Source organism: Heterobasidion irregulare, assembly GCF_000320585.1.
Source record: "Heterobasidion irregulare TC 32-1 unplaced genomic scaffold scaffold_01, whole genome shotgun sequence".
NCBI lineage: Eukaryota > Fungi > Basidiomycota > Agaricomycetes > Russulales > Bondarzewiaceae > Heterobasidion > Heterobasidion irregulare.
The window spans coordinates 385,998-405,592 of NW_009258197.1; the positions used below are offsets into that span (position 1 = coordinate 385,998).

The following is a 19,595-nucleotide window of genomic DNA, read 5'->3' on the forward strand; positions in this document are numbered from 1 at the left end:
ACCGCCGGCGGTTTCAAGTATCTCGTGCAAGATCGCTGTTCGGTATCACACTACCCCGAATTCCGCATGCTGCGACATGAAACAAGCTCAGCTCTTGCCGACTGGATCTTCGAGGATATCCTGTGCCAATGGGGAACACTGGTAGAGACTGTCTCCGACAACGGACCAGCATTCGTCAAGGTGATCGACCAGCTAGCAAAGAAGTACCACATTCAGCACATTTGCATTTCGGGCTACAATTCCTGCGCCAACGGCATCGCCAAACAACCTCGCTTTGACGTTCGGCAGGCTCTGTTCAAGGCCATTGATGGAGACCAGGCCAAGTGGAATTGTGCAGCTCATTTTGTATTCTGGGCTGATTGTATTACTGTTCGGCACCGAATGGGTTGCTCGCCATACTTTGCAGCGACCGGAACCCATCCCCTCCTTCCCCTTGACATCGCTGAAGCCACCTATCTTCTACCACCACCGACCACGGCCCTCAGCATCACCAACCTTATTGCTCGATGTGCCATCGCTTTGCAGAAATGCCGATCAGACCTCGCCCACCTTCGCAGCTCAGTAGTTGGCGCCTGTGTCAAGGCCGCCATCCAATTTGAATAACAGCATTTGGCCACACTTCGCGACTTCAATTTCCACTAAGGCTCGCTTGTCCTGATGCGCAACACAGCCATAGAAAAGGTGCTCAATCGGAAGATGCATCCACATCACTCAGGACCTTTGCTAGTAATTTCTAGGAATCAGGGAGGAGCGTATATTTTGGCCAAACTTGATGGATCGGTCTTTGATTGGCCAGTTGCAGCATTCCGCTGATATGCTAGTGATGCCTCTGAGTGCAAAACACACCCAAGAAACACCCCTACAAGCGCAGGTAGGCAGGAGCTGGTTCTAGTGTGCAAGGAACTATAAGCTGTGCAACAACCAACAAGGGAGCGTACTAAAAGTGTTCGGAGTGTAGTGAACAAACAACTCCAAAATCAAAATATTCAGTCGGTAGGTCAGTCGGCCGGTCGGTCGGTAGGTCGGTCGGTAGGTAGGTCGGTCGGTCGGTCGGTCGATGTTTGATCGGGATTTGATCGGGACGCAAAGGGAAGGGAATGGGTGCAAGGCCACACTGGACACTGGCAGAGGATGACAAACTAGATGAGAGGGAGAGAGCAAAATGACGAGGGCTCTGACGGAGGGCTGTGATCGAACGCAACAACACCAACAAAAGGGCAAAATGCGAACAAGGATCAGAAGGCAATGGCTCAAAGTCTTATAGACACAAGCACACAAATGGAATCGGAACAAGGGGGGAGCCAAAGCTGCTGTATTGCAAGGCCATAGGTGCCCTTTTATAGTAAGTCCGAACAGGTACAAGATAAGGAGATTGGCAGAGGCATAGAGCAATCGGAAATGCGTGCCAAGAGTGATCAAAGGTAAAGAAGATAAGGGAGTGATGTTGCGAACACTATGAGATAAGAAGCAATAACTCTAAAGTCTAAATAAGCGGAGAGATTGCCAAGGTGAGTGCACATGGACCTGGAGATAAGAACCACATGCCACATGGGTAAACCATTTAGAAACTTGGGAGCTCTGAAGATAATGAAGGATAGGTCAACAGAAGGCATAAGGACGATAAGAGATAGAAAGACAGATCCGTTCTGAGTCAACAAAGTGTTCGGCCACCTCCGATTCGGGACACCGAAGCCGACCGAATGTGCCGACCATGTGAAGTGTACCGAACCGATCGGCGATTGGCCGCGACAGTCTGTGGAGAGCCCCTACTGCTGAGAGTGATGATAGATGGATAGGCTGACTGTGAACAGCTCCGAACGACTGTGCGGAGGTCTAAATGGAAAGTCGGCACCTGACAAATGGCTGAGATCGCCGAATGGATCGGGATCGGTCGGTCCTAAGTGTGCCGAACAGTCAAAGAATACTGAAAAGCTGCAAAAAGTGGGGTATTGGTGCCTAGAGCATACCCATGCTCATCACCGCGATACGCACCACTGTCCTTTGCCGACACACTCTCATGCCAGCGTCTAGTTGGGGCACTCTAGGTCTCAGCCACTGCCTCACCTAATCAGTTGCCATGCCACATGACTTTGCCAACTCAGCCCCGGTCTCTCTTGCGCACCGACCCGGTCCTTTCTACAACATCTCCTTGCTGATTATTCACCTGTGCCACATCTCTCCCATGCACCCATTCCTTTCCATGCCACCGCTCATTGCCAATCTTTTTCCCACAAAACTTGCCATGCTGCTCCAGGTTCCACACCACAGCTATTCTTTCCACACTAGCGCTTGTTGCCAATACTTTCCCACATCTCTCCCACATGCCCACTTCTTTCTACGCCATCGCTTGTTACCGATGCTTTCCCACATCCACACACCACGCGCCCTGATCCATGTGCAGTGTTGCCACACCATTTTTTCTGCTCCAACTCCTAGCTGCCGACCAACTGACTGAGGACAGTCAGGATTTCAGTAGGGAGGAGATGATGAGCATTCACCCACGCTAGGGTCTGAGGGAGGTATTTGGGAAGCTTTGGGGAGATACCAAACAGCGTAGATGAGTACCGAAGATGCCAACTTGCACTGAACACAGTCGATCCCCACCCGACCAACCACAACCCTCCGAAGGACGTTCGGCAGCACTTGTGTCAGTTCGCCCACACTTCATGTACTTACCATGACCACACAGGAGTGTTACGATAGGTGTTTATGAGATTAGAGCCAGTATTCCGTGTCAGCCAATGTGCTCCATGAGTCGGTTGGTCCTTATCGCTTATTTTCCCGACTTCCACATGGTCGGTCAAACACAATCTTGCACCATGACTTGGCCACCCTGGTCGTACGTTACTTCTTCTTTATTGTCATTGGCTCACCAACACCTGTTCTGGCCACCTACACTCAGGCGACGGATCCCGAACATTTAGGATTTCGACATCACTGATTACCTTTTACCTTATCACCTTTGGAACCCATATGGACATCTTACCTATCTTCTTATCTTTTCTGATTGCTGGGGCTTGGCACCCATTTGACATCTACTCTCATTTCGTGTTCAATATTTTACTTAGGGGCGCTGTTTACTATAAAACCCTATATACAACTCTGGAATAAACCAGCTTTCGCACCCCACCATTCAGAGCTTATTTGCACTTGTCTCAACCATCAAAATCATCTTTGTTGACTCCCGAAAACTTGTCATCCTTGTTGTTTGGCCTTTCTCGCGTTCATACTCATCTCTTCGCTTGTACCCCTCGTCCTTCCCTTGTATATTGTCAGAGTCCTGTGTGGCTCTTGAAGCATGTAGTTGTCGGTTGCGACACTACCTTCTTGTTACCAACCAAAATCCCCAATACGACCAACCAAACGTTCGGTTGGTGTTCGGTGCAGTCCCGAAACTGTTTGGGTGCTATAATCTCACACTCCTTGCTGCTTCTCAGTGTGCCATCGATTTCTAAAGTCATTGCTAACAATTCCTTGCATATCAGATACTAGCTCCAGCCCCCCTGCATTAGAGGTTGTTTTGGTGTTGTGCTCAGCACTTAGAGCCACCTCTAGTATATCACCAGTGAGTTCAGCCATTTTCCTCACTGTTTCCTTGTCTAGTGAGACCGCTCTAACTCCCATCCTTGACATTTCTTCCACCTCCTCACCTGTCAGATCCATGTTCAATGCTGATGCATTTAAGACTCACCTGACACAGTCCAACATCAATCAGGGGTGTGATCATCAAGACCACAGCAGTTGACTGAATGCTTCTCACAAAGGATGGCAAGGATCTTGGAGGCTTCTTTACAAATGGGAGATTAAGATGAGATGTAAGTATGCGACTGCTGTCTTCCCTTCACTGCAAGCAGCAATAACCAACTGATTATTTCCTTCTAGTATATTGGCAGTACTGTTAACTTGACAGTTGTAGGGACCATTTGGCCAAGGTAAAAGAGTGCATAGAGTTTCTTTGATGTAGAGGATCCCTTCGGGGGATGTCCAGCCATTCATTTTCGAGGAGGAATAGATTATGGAGAAAACAGTGTATCTTTTGGCCCCTAAGTCTCCTAACAAATTCAAGAAAAATCACATGAGCCTCTTTAAGTCGGAGACGGAATTCTCTCTGTTCTCGCCCTGCCGTCTCCTGCCGACCTTCCTAATAAGGCAGGTCGCTGAACCCCTGCCAAAGCATCAAATTTGTATGCAGACTAATTCTGGGGGACAAGCTCGCCAGACAACAGAACTGCTGTAGATCAGCGATCGACTCGATATTGTCTCCCATTCCACACGTTACCGCCCCTTATATCTCGTGCAAAACCTCACTTCGTCATCTGCGACACCGCCGCGAATTGTTTCAACGGTATACACCTGGGTCAGAGTTGAAAGCAAAGATCCTTTTTCAACCGCCGCCGAAAGACAGCACCCCATTAGAGCCTGTACCGGTCCGTGCGTCTACGACCAATCTGCGCGGATGGCACTCGCTGTCTACGCTGCTCAGGGGGAAGGACCTCTGTCGGCGACCCAAATTCAGCTCACTTTGATAATGATGCGGACCTTGACACCGCCGACATATCTGATCGGATGGCTCAATATCGAGCGTACCTCGGGCGTGTCGCTCGCCGTGTTGATGCTTGGAACTTGTGCTGGATGTTGTTGTCATAGGAATTCAACCTCTCAGATGTGATAGAGGGGTACAGACTTCAGGGTGATCTGATTGTCAAGCGGCGGTGCTCAGAACAATGCAGGGATAGTCTTGTTTTGGTCGGTGCGTCTACCTCTTTCGCCGTGTATAGACGATTGCCGCCCGCGCTTGCGTCTGTCACACACTAGCTTCCGCGTGGATCTACATTCAAACCTGTTTCCCTCTGTGATCTGCATCGAAATCCGGCTCTGAACTTGCATCCTGTTGCTTTGCATTTCTGTCTCGGTTCTGTTCCGGACCGATCGGGTAATCCATGTTCTTGAACTGAGGATGGTCGATGAGTGATCATGCTCGACAAATCACTTCTTTTGTAGCTGTGTTCGGTTGATTGACAGATCTGGTTGTACAACACGCAGCTTCCATAGCAATGTATATTCCCCAGTCTGGTTGACGCCTGGAAGTTTGTTGAATCCACCAGACTTGCTGATGTGATGGTCACCACAGATATTGTTGTTGTCCTGTGTGTAGGAAAGTTCCGCAGCGTAGCTGAGCTTACAGCCTCGTTCGATGATCGGACGATACTGAAGACTGATCATCGTCTATCGAAGGGTCACGCTCTTTCTCCTCCTCTTAAATCAGTGATCTTTCTTCATCTCTCCACTGCTATTAATTCTCACTTCCGTGTATCTTTCTACCAGCAGTCGGCACATTTCAGGTCACAAAGCTGGATGCCACACATGTCTACTGTATATCACTCGTTACATGATGGAGTTGATGTGGAGGAAACGTGGACTAGTACGTGCGCATGTTTGAGAATCCGGACAAAGTTGCATTCTCACTCTACTTCAATCTTTGCCAGATATTGAGCGACTGAGTCGACAGATACCTTCCGAAAATGACGCTTTGGGAATATTGCCAAGGATTACCGGTGAAAATCATGTTCCTGTCGCACGTGGTGGAGGCGGCCTCGAGGGCGCGGACAAGGCTATTGGAGACGATCCCACCACCCCGCTGCCGATCTGGTCTCGTTCGCATGTGTCTCGTTTCTCAATGGTCCTACCTCGCTCGCCCACGAGTCATGATATCAGCAACCGGACTGACCTTGATGGCTCAAATATTCGTAAGTCACTCTTTGAGCCCTGCTCGCAGTTTCCGGAAGTTTGCTTGAGTATATATTTTCCCATCTTTACGCCATCAGCACTGTCCGGCCTACCCTATTCAAGCGATGCAAGTGAGCCTGTCAGCTCGGTGCCGTGAGTCTCTCGTCAATTTACCACCCTAAATCATTGCGCTGCTTTGACTGACATAATAGCCACTGATTTCATCCCTACCAGCAGCTCTACTCTAACTGGTTCAATATCCCTGCCCACTGGTCCTATCCTTGCCAGCAGTGGTTCTTTGACGTCACAGGACAACGGTGGAACCCCCCCTACATCAACATCAAACCCTCCATCCGCTGTAACGTCAAGCAATCCATCATCGTCCACGAGTCAAACTACCAGTATTAGCAGTGTGGACATGACCACCACACCATCAACGCGCAGTTCTTCCTCACCTAATGAAAATGAGACATCAAACCGGGCGACCAGCACATCGCAAGATAGCACGGCTGTGCATGAGACATCGCCTTCTCAGACGTCTCCCGTGTTCACGACGAGCAGGTCTTCAGGCACAGTCGCACATGTTGGGGAGAGTTCATTCAATATGCCGACCACGACTGGGGGCACTACCTCTGCGATCAGTACAGGGTATCTACTCCCTATATTTCCTACCAGTTTTTGCTTTCGTCTAATGTTATTTTACTTTAGTTCGCCACATGTCCAACTAGTTGAGATCATTGTCCCTGTCTTTTCATTTCTCTTTTTCCTATTTCTGGTCATATACCTCTACATCAAACGTTGTCGTCGCATCCGAGCAGAAAAACGCTCATCCTTACTTGTGTTTACTCGAGGAGACAGGCGATTGACACCTACGAGCCATACTTCGCTAACTGCATCAATGGCCGACGCAGGGAACAATACCCAGGTTGGCGATTGGCGCCCCGAGATGTCTTTTGCACCATCATCGCCTATCCCACCTGCGCGCTCATCCGTGCGCTCACCCCAGTCAGACTACCTCCGGTCCCATACACTGACCTCGCCAACGCACTTTCCGTCACTTTTCATGGAGGAGTCTGACCTCCAGCACCTCGTCGCAGATTCACATTCTATGACATTTAAGCATGAGGGTATGTCAAGGGTGTCTTATACGGATGAAAGCTCGACAACGGAAAGGGTCTACCTGGAGCCGTCTGCCAGTATAGATCTGTCCTCAGATGCGCCGGCGTTGATACCATCCCGCAAAGAGGAGGACAGGCTGAGCAGGGTCAGCTTAGAAATATCATTTCACAGAGAGCTAGAATCAGCGGTGGGTATAATAAGAAATAGTTCCTGTTTTGTCGCACTTGATCGTCTTCCTGACCTTGATGCTATTCCACAGGTTGGGGTGGCGAATTAGCTGAGGAAACGGTTAGATTGTTATTCTTGTTGGCTCTTTCGAACGACATTCTGCCTGTGAAATATTCTGACATCTATGCTCCACATTGTAAAAAAAAGCTCATCTTCTCTCTGTGTACGATGGATCTGAACAACTACACTTAAACATCGATGTACTACGTTCGAGACAGCTCGGCAGCTCGGCAGCTGGGGGAGTGCACTAGTCAGCCGATAAGATTGTGGTGCGCTCAGGGCTTCCACCACACCCGCGTCATTTGGTTCCGGACTGTCAAGGACCAAGGTGAGCCAATGCAGTCTCCTCAACTTCCAACAACATCCCATCCATCCCACTCCTAAATCTGCATCTTTGACCCTGTGTATCGCAATCACGGATGCTCTACTCCTTTGTTACGCTCACGACTGCCATCGCTGCTGGTTGTGCATACATGTATCTGTTTGGCGCCCCAGAATCAGCTCTGCTCACCTTATCCCTGTTATTCTCGTATGTTTATAGTGGTCTATGCCTCTCACTTTCGTATCTCCTCGCACGACCTATCCTTGGACACACCCTACGCATTGGACGCATCGATATCTTCAAGCTCACCATCTGGAATTTGAGTCTCGCCTTCCCACATGCTCCACAGCACTCCGCCTCTCCGTCCACGACAGCCTCTTTCGTTTCGTTGTCCATCGCTCCTCGTCTCCCCACCTTAGCCTCACCACGATTTTTCACGCTCACGCTTACGCGCCCGCACTTCACCACCCCACTCTGCACGGTCACTGTGGACGCGCTCACCGTGCGGCTCAGCCTCTTCCCAACGCTCACGCGCGTCTCCGCTAGCCCGTGGGCGGATGTGACGCTTGATGTGCTGCGCCTGCGCATATTCTCATCCTCGCGAACGCCTGCTGACGTGAAGAAGCTGCGCGAGGCACTCGTGAGCACCGTGTTCTTTGGGCAGATCTTGAGGGTCGACGCATTCAAGATGTCGGTCGTGTTCGGGCCTGATTTCTCTGGGAGGGGGAAGGAGCTGAAGGACTCGAGCGACTCTGACGAACACACGGACCCGGAATCAGCAGACGAAGTTGGAGATGCAGAGGCGAATGGTATCTCAGACGAGGAGGAAGAAGACGCACCTTATTATTCCCCATTCGAGTCGTCGTTCCGGTCTGCGCAGCCCGACGACCTGCTCATCCTCGCATCGACTGAACGGTTCCACACGCACGATCGCAAGGGCCGCATATACACGTTCGGCTCCGCCTCAGCGTGTCTCCGCCGCACATGGGGTGCACCAGACGTGGAGGGTCAGCGCGGGTCGTATCACATGGAAGCAGTAGACTGCCAATGGCGCCGACTTCCTCCGTTTGTGCTGGGCGAGCAGAGGAAGCACTCAAGCATACCATGGTACGCCTCTTCGATTTGATATAGACTATTATTGAGCACGCTCTCGCGCACCCGCATAGGTACTTTATCAGCCTTCCGTTCAGCATGCCGGCGCATCTTTACACGCTGATTCACGACCCGCTGCGGTTCATCGATCTCTCAGTCCCGCACGCGTTCATACAGTTCGATGATTTCAGGATCCGTGACGCGGAGTTGGTCACGCAGGGATTTGAGGCGCTGTCGAAGCTCTGGACGCGAGAGACGCGCGGCGTTTCTGGCCTACCCGCGCGCGAGTGAAGCGGTAGGCGTGTGCTTCGACTCAACCTGGTTCATCTTGTTTTGTTCTGGATCATCTTCTTACAGGTCTGGACTGAGCTATCCTTGAGAGCATTCACATGTCACATTCTGCTAAGCATTTTGCATCATGTTGACGATTGGCACACGACTAACATTTTACCACGAGATCAGTTGTATAGTATTGTCTCGACTCTTGCGGACTCGAATCACAGAGGCCGGTTAGACTTTGCCACTTCGTGCCATCTGTCGAGTCTTCTCTACACCTGGATTGACATACACGCCACCACCCCAATTCACTGTTTTGGGTTCTTTGTTTCCCTTTCGCGGATTTTCCAGCATATCAGAGGACACCCTGACGGTTTGATGCCTTTCATCCATTCAGATCCGCACAAGCAGCAGTATTGCAAGGAAGGGGCAGGGCAACGAAAAGCTCGTGGGGATGCAAAACCGGCAAGGGCAGCTACTGGTCTCGCCGTTTGTCAGCTCATTCTTTTGGTGCATGCTTTCTACATCGATTCTCAAAACTCTCAGTGTCGTCCTCATCGCCCTGAGTTTCATATCTATATAGAGATTGGACAGGATATGAGCAGAGGCTTTCCGAGGGATCTTGAACCACGTGATATGCCTGTACGGGAAGTGATGTCGTCTCGCGAATAAGCATTTCATCGGTCCTCTAAATCTTTTTCATACAGCAAGCGGTGTTACACCCATACGCACCTCTTCTCTCTCTTTCAATCGCTTTATTCTTCCTAACCTGTTGCCTTGCACACGTCTCCTCACATTTCTCCCCCATGAAGGTCATCTCCGCATCCTGAATCTCCTCCAACGTGTGCTCGTCTACAAAGCACAACAATTCATACAAGTGTGTTCTGGCACCCCGTGGGCCCGGGGCTCACAGGAACAGAGACGCACTCGTCGCGTGGATGCAGGTGTCGCCGCGACAGAAGGGCTCGGACCACGACGGTGCAACTGGGAATTGTCGAGGCTGATTTCCTCTAGCTCTGCGACTTGGAGGCCTGCATGAAGTGCGGCTCGTTGTTCGGTCTGCCCCTCGAGCGTCTTTTTTGAAAGTCTCTGCAAAAATGTCCCGCCGCGCATCCCCCTTGTCGCGCATCTCCGTATGCAAGTCTTCTCATTTGCTGTGCATATCCCGTCTCTAGGTCCTCCTACGTTTCCTGTCACCCTTGAGGGTGCTCGCGGGCGACATCGCCTTTATCCACTTTACGCTTTCTTCGTTTTGGCAAGTTGCACGCGCTCCGTTTGCAAATTTTTATTAGAATTGTTTCAACACCTCTTTCAACTCGGTACGTCTTGCGTCGCATCTTGTGAAAGCATTGCGCTCCTTTCAGAACGCGCGCTAGCCGGTTTACCCGCGGTGAGTCAGAAGCGTCGGGTATCTTGTAAATGGCGCTGGTAGATCCGTTTTGAAGGAGCGACTTCGGGCAAGATTGAAGATACAGAGAGAAAGGGAGAGTAAGACAGGTTGTTTCGGTGAGCAATGAGATCATATGTGTTCTTTGCCCACTGTTCGAGACCATACCGCCCAACCTTTAGAGGACGAGACTCGAGATTTAGAGCTGAGTTGTCTGACCAGGACTTTGTCTGACTGATAACACGCGCACTTGGCATCTCCATCTGCTGTCTGCTTAACTTGGTTTCTCTTGTTGTGTTAATTTCGCGGTACCTGCTTGCTCCAACCTCCTCTGTCAGGGCCTGACCCGACCCACGACTAACCCCCGCCAGGTGTGTATACCGTGTATGCGGAAATATGGAAGCTCGCAAAATACCACTATAGCCTTTTCGATGAGAGTCAGAGACATAGAGTGCTGCTCAACCAGGGCAGGTTTACATTGCCATGGACGGCGTCGAAGGAAAGCTCGATTGGATAATTCTAAGATCAGGTCATGGGTACCAGAGACGCTGAGGGTCAATGATGGTTCGATGTCCTCTCAGTTCATCATGTACGTATCACGCGGGTCACGCTGGAGCTCGACGTCACTTACAGTATAGTAGGCATTCAACAAAGGCAGGAGTAGTGGGAGAGCTCACGGTGCCAAATACTCCGCGGCAAGCTTGGCTTCACGTCGGACTCTAAACTCACTTTCATCGAATTCGATTCACTAATCTAAGCTTTCTCTGAAGTATCCCAAAAGTCATCAAGGTTTGAGACTTGCTCCGGTTGTATAGGCAGTGCACAGGGTATGATGATACAATTATATACATAATTGTATACTAGAACCAACATAATTATATACCAGAACGAAATAGAGGATATGGAAGGAAAGATAAGCCGGGACAGAAGATCCCCAATCTCCTAAGTGATTTTAGGCTTCCTGCCACTGTAGATAGAGCTGATCTTGCTGCGTTTTACCTCCCGTACAGGACTCCGTAGAGAGGGCGAATGGGGAGAGCTTGAAGAACGTTTGTGCAAATAGTGTTGAAGCGTCGTCGTCATGGGTTTGATGAAGCGACGGCTATCGCTGGACTTGTTGGACCTCCATCAGCAAATCGGCAGATTTCTGAGATGGTCTGAGATGTCTGTTTTTTGTCTTAAAGCTCTGAGGGCTTCTGCCGCCTCTGGGCATTCTGAACTCAGACACCACTCAGAACAAATCAGAATGATAACTAAGAAACAGGGAACAGGCAGTAGCATAATTGTACAGTACTAAAATGCGAGCCAGTGTGCATGATGGTCTACAAATTTGTTAACAAAGTAAGCGGCGTATGCATCAAGCGCACTAGATGGGTCAACAGCATGCGGCGGTAGGAATTCTTCCCCATATACAGGAATGAGGTGTGCGGCCCTCACAATAGACTCGAGATGAATAACCGAGGTGGCATGATTTCCGTCGATGTCAAGGTCAGGTTCAACAATCCACATACCAGTGTCCTCATCGGGATCATCACCAATGGCCGAGAACCACTCAACGAGAGCACAAGGGTAAGTCCGCCCATGGAACCGAAAACGGAAGAAAAGGCGCACACGGACGGCGTTCAATCCACGGAAACCCTGGTGCTCTGCATCCATCTGTAAATAAACACAGTCGTAACGGCTGGGACCATGACGCCACGATGGTGTTGCCCGTATAACCTCGCGCCGCATGCCTCCGATGCCAGATGGATCACTTGGTGCGTAGAAAATGGCTGTTGCAGAATGATAAACGCTGACACGACGATCCGTCACGATAGGGCAGAGGTTGAGGGCAATAGTGGAAGCTGGAGGGCCATTTGGGTGGAGCTGTTCGAATAAAAATTGCCGTGTAAGCTCTAGGAGTCGAGGATGGCCAATATGAATGCCGAGGGCATCTAGAGTCTGTGCATAGCCTGGTTCTGTTGCAGACAATAAATAATTAATCCAAAATACAGGCATGCTACTCACGTCGTTTCTTCGCGAGGACCACATAATTTTCGACGGTGTGCCCTGCCACAGCACCCACATCCTCATCTCCTTCGTCAGCATCCTCGCAGCCTTCGTTGGCCGCCCCGCAACCTTCATCTAAATCTTCGTGGCCTTCATCGGCATCCTCGTGGTCTTCATTGACATCCTCGTGGTCTTCATCGGCATTCTCGTGGTCTTCATTGGCGTTGTCGAGACCTGCCTCTGCTTCATCTTCACAAGAAGTATAAGCATCTAAAGTGTCATTATTGGAAGCAATCAGGGAATCAGACTCACTTAGTTGTATAAATTCTGCATAAGCGGCATCTAGGCAAGTCCCAAACAACATCCCTCGACTGTGGAAGTCAACGCGAGCCGCCGCCAACTTGTCGAGACGCTGGTTTGCGAGGAGCATCTGGCCTAAGGGGTTGTTTCGGTTCGAGCTCCTCCATGGCTCTTTTACTGCCTTGATGTGTTTGGACTCTGTGATTGACAAGCACAAGCCATTTGGGGCCCCAAAGCGTTGTATATGCCTGACATAATGCTCCAGTGCATGCTGCCGTGGAAGGCAGAAGTCATCACGAACACCTGTCGCCTTGAAGATCTGGCGATGCTGTCGGAACCGGGCTAGCGCATCCTCAATCTGGGCGAGAGTAGCGCGGTCTATCTCATCACGACGGACAAGATAACATACTTCGAGAAAAGCGGCCAGTGTTTTGACCATTTGTTGCGGGACATGGCCAGCAATGGCAGGCAAATAAACCTGCGAGTAGATATCTGATTCATTTCTTCATACAGCTCATCATAAGCATTATAAAGTTCAATTTTACCTTCATAAGAGCCTTGGAGTCGTCCCCGGTCCATTGCTTGAAGTCACGACCTTGATGAAAGTGACGCAGGCCCGAAAAGGTAGGAACAGCTTCTATTCTTAGGGCAATGATTAGTCGGAAGCACAAGCTCCATAATCCATGATGAACCTCACCGGCGATCAATATCATCCATAATCTCATGTCCGCGCGTTTTGCCATGCGTAAGAATAAGATAGTCGCACACCCACGTTACGAGATGATCCTTCCAGCAGCCCTTAATGATCTGGTGAAGTAGATCCGGTGAGATAAGCTGATGGATGTCAGCGCGAGGGAAATCATTGGTGAATGGCTACAACAGACAAACTTGTTGTTAAAAACAGATGAGTCACGTACTACCGCCTCACTTACAATAAGATCTGCGACAATTCCATAGTCGTCCCATAGTACTCTTGGAGTAAGGAGGTCTACAAGGAGTTCAGTATGTTCACGGCTTCGTGGTATCTGCAAGGGACCATCTAGCTCCTTTGCGGGAGTTGTACAGCTGCAAAAAAGTGAGTAGAAGCAATTAAATCAAATAACGGCAGGCTGACACTTACATTGGACACCACCCCTGAACAATGCATGCCAAGAGCACTTGCTCAGGGTAATCTGCAATGTACGGGCCAAGCCCATAGATCACTCGACGATAATGACCATCCCAGCATCGGGTAACCTCAGGAGTGGTCATCGCCAGCTTCAGGCATTGAAGGATTGCCGACAGTGATGAATGGAATAGTTGTCGTCGGAACTTCCGGAATAGAGCGCTGTTTGAGTATTTCCGTTCTGCTACAAGAAATTTTTCAGTATCTTTGAAGGTAGCGGTCGGCATGAGCTAGGTGACTTACTTTTTGGGACTGCAAGGAAGCCGATTAAGACGAGGGCATTACGGTGAGCACGTCTTACATGATTGTGAACATTTCCGATTGATCCATAGAGGGGATAATATTCATTTTGACCGGTAGCGACAGAGACCGTAGTCTTGTCGCTTCCGAGAATGATTGGCACAAACATAGACCCATGGTTTGTGGGGTCTTCTGCAATAGTATTCTATAAAAAAAATCAGGTCAAGACTGTGACAGAAACAAGATAGACCTACACATTGCTCAAATGCGAAGTCCGCTCCCATGAGATTCTTCCAGATTCGCTCCCCATTCTTGTCGAATTCCTGATAAGGGCAGTAATCAACATCACCTTCGAAGTCCGGGTTGCTGATCATGTTTCGAAAGAGCACATGCGGAGATCGGAACCAGACATCATACTTGTCGAGCATCCATGGCGGTGTGACAGCAGCATTAGGAAGTTGGCCGGTGTATGATACATGGAATGATTGCCATGGAACATTACCGACCTTGATAGAATCAAGAACTGAGTCCAAATCTCCATGACTAGAAAATGGGGGCTCAGCATGATGCTTAAGTAGCGATGCAGCCCATAGGTCCATCAGTTCGTCTATGCCATTATTTGACATGTGCTGCCGCCTGAAGAGAAACTCCCCTGTTTCGAATTCCAGACGGTCATGAAACGGAAACCAGTCATTGTCTTTATCAACACCATCTTGCTCATGACGTGGTGGCGGAGGTGTTCCAGGAGGGAGGTTATGTCCGTGAATATCACAAGGAAGGGCTGGAGGGTATATTGGTCATATATTAATGAGTAGAAACAAGATAACGACGCACCATTGATGTCTCGGTGATAAATGCGATGCGCCCCTCTTGGAGGTTCGGCAATGTCTTCCATAGGTACTTCTAATGGTGCTGCTAAATCTGCAAGTTCGGGTGATGGCAAGCGCTCTGTCGGTGGAGGAGATAGAGAAGCAGATGGTAGTCGAATATGAGCTGAATTGCGGTGCTGAGTGAGCCCTGACATGTTGCGGAACTCCTTGGGGCAGTCAGGGCATTGAAGACGATACGGCTGGTGCTTGTGACGTTGCGGCGGCATTTTCTCGAGTGAAAAGGGAGCAAAATGAAGTGCAAATTAAATAGGAAAGGTACTGGTACATTGGCTCTTGACGAGCGAGCGAAAATGGAGGCAGACTTGGGTACCATGGGTGGTATCGGACGTTGAAATCTCTGTTGAACGGGCAAAACAAATACAAAGTTAATCCATCAGAAAATTGATAGCGCAATAGTGAACTCACTTTCTGCCCATACAATACCTTCTTGTGCTTGTTTTCTCCCTAATCCACTCATCACTCCTATTCTGCTGCCTCGTCGGCACCCTCACCTTATTTTATTTTCCATGGTCCTCACAACTCGTCCAACAAATGCTTCACGGCATCCTGGTGCAATCATCCTGGTGAATACCCGTAAAAGACGCTCCAAAGCTGAAATGGTCGAAGAGAAACAGGTCGCTGATGCCGCTGCTGCCGCATCTGCTGAAGAGAGAAGCAATGTAATCAGCAAGATCGCAATGCTAGAAAAGCGGCTCAACAACGAGGAGCGTGTCAAGCAACAGCAGGTGGCTCGGCCCCAAGGCCGTCTTGCCGATTCAAACCCATCCCGGCCCGCAAATCAATCAGCGATAGTTCAGACACATCGAGGTCAATATCCGAGTACACATTTTTTACTTGATTTTCACCTGACATTGTTGTGAATCCATACCAGATGACCAAGCCATAGACGAGAACAATCAGCAGAGCGATGAGGATGTGGCGCTGATCACTCACAAGCGCGTGAAAGCTCCAACAAAGATCAGTCGAGCTGATATTCAAGCAGCTACTGATCGGCCCCTTGTTGCTTTGGCCAATCCAAGCACAAAATTGAGATCTAATGCTGATAAGAACATCGTCTCAACGGGGAAGAGAGGGGCCAGTGCAGTTAGTACTAGAGACAATGAGTAAGATTTAGATGGATGACCTGATGCCTATTTCCTGATCCTCTCTTGCATGTAGACGTGTTGTAAAGAAGGCTAAACCGGCACATCCCTCAGGGCTCAAGGGGAGCTGGTGTGACCAGTCGAAAGTGGGACTCACGAGACCGAAAACAGCTGACACCACCAAGAAGTCTCCGACCATGGTCTCGAGGTCAACTAATGACATCCAAATGACAAGAAATGACCTACCGTCAGAGCAACTGAATGAAGGTGCACCTGAGTATGCTCCAGGAGGTTTTGCTGAGGATGAGGAGGATGAGGATGAGGAGAGAGCAGTCGTCAGAAAGGAAGCGAAGCGCACAACATCATCAGTAAGCGCCTTGATGACAATCTGACCTATGTCACCTCGACTCACGATGCACCTGTTCTTGTCTGGATATATAGACTATTGTCAAGATAGAACCCAACCGCACCTCAAAACCCAAGTATCCACAGGGAGGTCAGCCTAGGATGGTCAAGAAAGAAAAGGCAAAGATCGAAGATCTTCCTGCCGGCAGCTATGGGCGATGGCTAACCAAGTTCATCCCTAGCTGGTGGGCCGTCATTGGGTCACAAGAAGACTCATGGAACGTCAGTGATGGTTTTCAGCTTGCGGGGCAAATGCAAAAAGTCTGGGATGAGGTTTACCCAGACATCCCCCACACCATTGAGGCTCGTGGCGACACCTTTCATTTGGTCTGTGAAGTCTTCTCCTTCCGATTCTGTTATGAGGCTGATGATTAGTAGGCTCAGCAAAAGGTTTACGAATGGCGTAGCTTCTTTGGAAGCATAGCGATTGATGTTGTGACCGGCTATTTCAACAGGGAGAACCTTCACACTTCAGAGGCTCGAAAACAGTATGTTGAAGACGCGCTGGCCCAACCCTATCTCCCTTTCCGCTACACTCACATGGATCGCTCAGTTAACCCTCCAGTAGGTTCTGATAGCTTTTCATTCACCAGGTCTTGAATTTAATAAACCAACAGGTCGGGCGTGGCGTCTTCCGAAGCGATGTTATCATCAACACCCTTGCGCTTGCACATTTCGGTACACTCAGCGGCGCCGTTTCTATTCCATTAACAGAGCGGTTACCCATAGGAGCACTTGCATTGTCTACTGTGGCGGCAAGTCCTTCCATTTTCTGTCAAGATTTCCATACTTACACCTGTAGTTTGCCCTTACAGGTTGAGCGCGCGTTTCGCTTGTATAGCACGGGCGAGCTTGTGCAAGATCCCCACCACAAGTTCTCAGAGCTCAATTATGGCGATGACACCCGTCTCTATGGGATCGGAATTGCCCAGCTGAAAGCTCGTCATTGGGACGAGATCATCCACAAGGCCACGCAAGTCCTGCGCGATAGCAAGACGAAGACAGAGGCCTTCTTCGAGCACCCCGGGGACGATCTCTCCATCACGGACACGCGAGCCGTGATCCTATTGTCGGATGACGAGGACGTGGAATCGACACCATCGTCACGCAGCGTCATCCACAACTCCAGCCGTGTGCAGAGCATCGAGCCTCGATCAGAGTCCGAGATAGAGGATTTCGGATCGGAACTTGGCGAGCTATTCTAGTGCGTATATCAGGTCTTTTTTCTATAGGTATTCAATACTAACATTGTATCAAGACTTCTCTGGCCTCTCGCACACATCTTCCTCACCACCATATCCACGAACACTGCTTCGCCCTCGTACAATTCCCTCAACATACTCACATTCCTCTCAGACAATCAATCCCCACTCAATCTTTTCTAGCCTACATATCAGGTTCGTGCGCGACTCATGATCCGGCGCACCCGTTTTGGGCCCCGGATTGTCCTCCGTTCATAATAGTTTTCATACCGTATAATACTATCATTTTAATGGTAAGACTGTCGTAAGAAGCGCCTGCGCGAGTCTCCAGTCGGGGTCTGAGCTACCAACAAAGCTTCTGACCTTCGTTCTGGATAGACTCTGACAGGTCTGAGTTAAGACCAATCCAGAGAAAGAACCTCCTGACGGCAGAGCCTTTCTCTGACCTCTGTTTGTTCTGAACTCTCTGAGTTCAGAACAAACAGAGGCTCTCAGACCTAAGTCAGAGATCGGCTGATTTGCTGATGTCGAGTCGTTGTCCTCGCCGGAAATATCATCCACAACATCCACAACATCCGCAACCTCGGGTGACACAACCTGGGCTGTTGAGGCGCCCTCGGGCAACGCGACCTTGGGCGGTGCGACCTGGAGGGGGGCGACCTTGGATAATGCAACCTCGGGTGACGCAACCTTGGATAGCGCAACCTCGGGTGACGCAACCTTGGGTAGCACAACCTCGGGCGATGTGACCTGGGGCGGCGCGACCTGGAGGGGCGCGACCTTGGATAATGCAACCTCGGGTGACGCAACCTTGGATAGCGCAACCTCGGGTGACGCAGCCTTGGGTAGCACAACCTTGGATCGCGCGACCTTGGGTAGCGTAACCTTGGGTAGCGTAACCTTGGGTAGCGTAACCTTGGGTAGCGCAACTTTGGGTGACGCGACCTCTTGGGGTGTGGGGGACCTCCATTTTGCGTTAAAATCGATTATATCCTTGATGAAAGAAATCGCCACTGTTCTACTAATGTCATAGGCATGGGCGACGCGCTCATAGAAAGCGTCTATCTCGCATTCTGATCTTGAGTCCAGCTTCATGCCAGCATTAAGGATAACCCAATGGGGCTGGACGTGCGACTCCAGTGTGGGCAGGTTTCCAAATGGATATTGGTAAGATGATGCGGAGCTTTCTTCATCAGTGCAGTCAGGTCGAGAGTGTCTATACACATCCATGAGCCGTTTAGATCCTATTGGCACCATCGCATATTCGAATTTCTTCGCGCCATTGTACCTCTGGTATATCCGAAGTGAATTGGGTGCAAAGAAACAAAAGGGCGCCACGATCTTCGTGGTGTTGCCTTGTTTGTAATTGTTGAGATTTCTGACCATGTCGGGAGTGGGAAGCAAAAGCCAACGTTTGGCATCGAATAGTCGGTGCCAATCGACTTTCACTGCCACACATTGAGAGAACTGAAACAAAAGAACTGGACAACGTCTCTCACGAAGAAGAAGGTTTCTGGCGTCGTCAATGTTGAAACACCGATGTCCGTTTCCCCACGCGCGTTCTAAGTTTGTGATCTGTGATACCATGAGTTAAGACTGGTGCGGAAACCATCTGCCCCGCCAATGCTTTGGGCTTGACCTGAGTCCCTAACCCGACGCTCACTATCTTGTCGGGAAAAGAGATAGGTCGATATTATCAAACTTCAAATAGAATTATTCACACACCTGCTGTATTGGCACCATCTTGGTCACTGCTACTCCTAACGGAAGCTCGACTATTCCACGTTACAGGCTGATCGCTGCTTGCTACTTTGCGACGTTTTAGGCTGGAAACCGCTGGTTCTGATGTAGACCTTTTGCGTTTCAAGTTCACATCTTGAAGATTCGAGGATTCAGTATATCAGAGAAAAAGCGACGTAAGGCAAACGTACGGGTGTACCCCGTCTCCACTTTTATGCAGCTGGTTCATAAGCGCATGCAATTGATATACAAGACGGAGATCACATACTTATGTGAAGAGGAGATTTTGCTTTTACAATACTTTTCACGGGACTTGACCCACTGGGCATCGTCGGAGACTGCTCCCAGCTCGTTGTGCGGCGGTGTTTTACGCACACGAGTACCGAATCGGAGCTAGACCTCTTGCGTTTGGAGTTACTAGGGTCGCTATC

The 19,595-nt window shown here is 49.8% G+C and overlaps 6 protein-coding genes across 6 annotated transcripts; 4 read left to right on the top strand and 2 right to left on the bottom strand.

The window, feature by feature from the left end:
- Positions 1–642: 642 nt before the first annotated feature.
- On the top strand, positions 643–813 carry HETIRDRAFT_42345 (uncharacterized protein; the record flags this gene model as incomplete). Its single annotated transcript, XM_009542063.1, has 1 exon — positions 643–813. A coding segment is annotated over one exon (171 nt), but the record flags the coding sequence as incomplete, so codon positions are not given.
- A 5,039-nt stretch (positions 814–5,852) lies between these two features.
- HETIRDRAFT_307644 (uncharacterized protein) lies at positions 5,853–7,123 on the top strand (the record flags this gene model as incomplete). The annotated part of the gene is made up of 3 exons (XM_009542263.1): positions 5,853–5,880; positions 5,940–6,375; positions 6,436–7,123. 3 exons carry the CDS (start codon positions 5,853–5,855, stop codon positions 7,121–7,123), a joined length of 1,152 nt encoding a protein of 383 aa, XP_009540558.1.
- Positions 7,124–7,493: 370 nt separating this feature from the next.
- HETIRDRAFT_306248 (uncharacterized protein) lies at positions 7,494–8,779 on the top strand (the record flags this gene model as incomplete). The annotated part of the gene is made up of 2 exons (XM_009542264.1): positions 7,494–8,503; positions 8,563–8,779. 2 exons carry the CDS (start codon positions 7,494–7,496, stop codon positions 8,777–8,779), a joined length of 1,227 nt encoding a protein of 408 aa, XP_009540559.1.
- A 2,665-nt stretch (positions 8,780–11,444) lies between these two features.
- HETIRDRAFT_307777 (uncharacterized protein) lies at positions 11,445–15,048 on the bottom strand (the record flags this gene model as incomplete). Its single annotated transcript, XM_009542265.1, has 11 exons — positions 11,445–12,109; positions 12,159–12,389; positions 12,453–12,918; positions 12,986–13,082; positions 13,138–13,313; positions 13,373–13,505; positions 13,561–13,789; positions 13,849–14,050; positions 14,100–14,626; positions 14,680–14,944; positions 14,995–15,048. 11 exons carry the CDS (start codon positions 15,046–15,048, stop codon positions 11,445–11,447), a joined length of 3,045 nt encoding a protein of 1,014 aa, XP_009540560.1.
- A 193-nt stretch (positions 15,049–15,241) lies between these two features.
- Positions 15,242–17,427, top strand: HETIRDRAFT_99028 (uncharacterized protein; the record flags this gene model as incomplete). The annotated part of the gene is made up of 6 exons (XM_009542266.1): positions 15,242–15,542; positions 15,607–15,838; positions 15,894–16,185; positions 16,259–16,549; positions 16,601–16,786; positions 16,840–17,427. 6 exons carry the CDS (start codon positions 15,242–15,244, stop codon positions 17,425–17,427), a joined length of 1,890 nt encoding a protein of 629 aa, XP_009540561.1.
- A 392-nt stretch (positions 17,428–17,819) lies between these two features.
- On the bottom strand, positions 17,820–18,810 carry HETIRDRAFT_447265 (uncharacterized protein; the record flags this gene model as incomplete). Its single annotated transcript, XM_009542267.1, has 2 exons — positions 17,820–17,846; positions 17,908–18,810. The coding sequence occupies 2 exons, from the start codon at positions 18,808–18,810 to the stop codon at positions 17,820–17,822; spliced, it is 930 nt and encodes a 309-aa protein (XP_009540562.1).
- Positions 18,811–19,595: the final 785 nt, after the last annotated feature.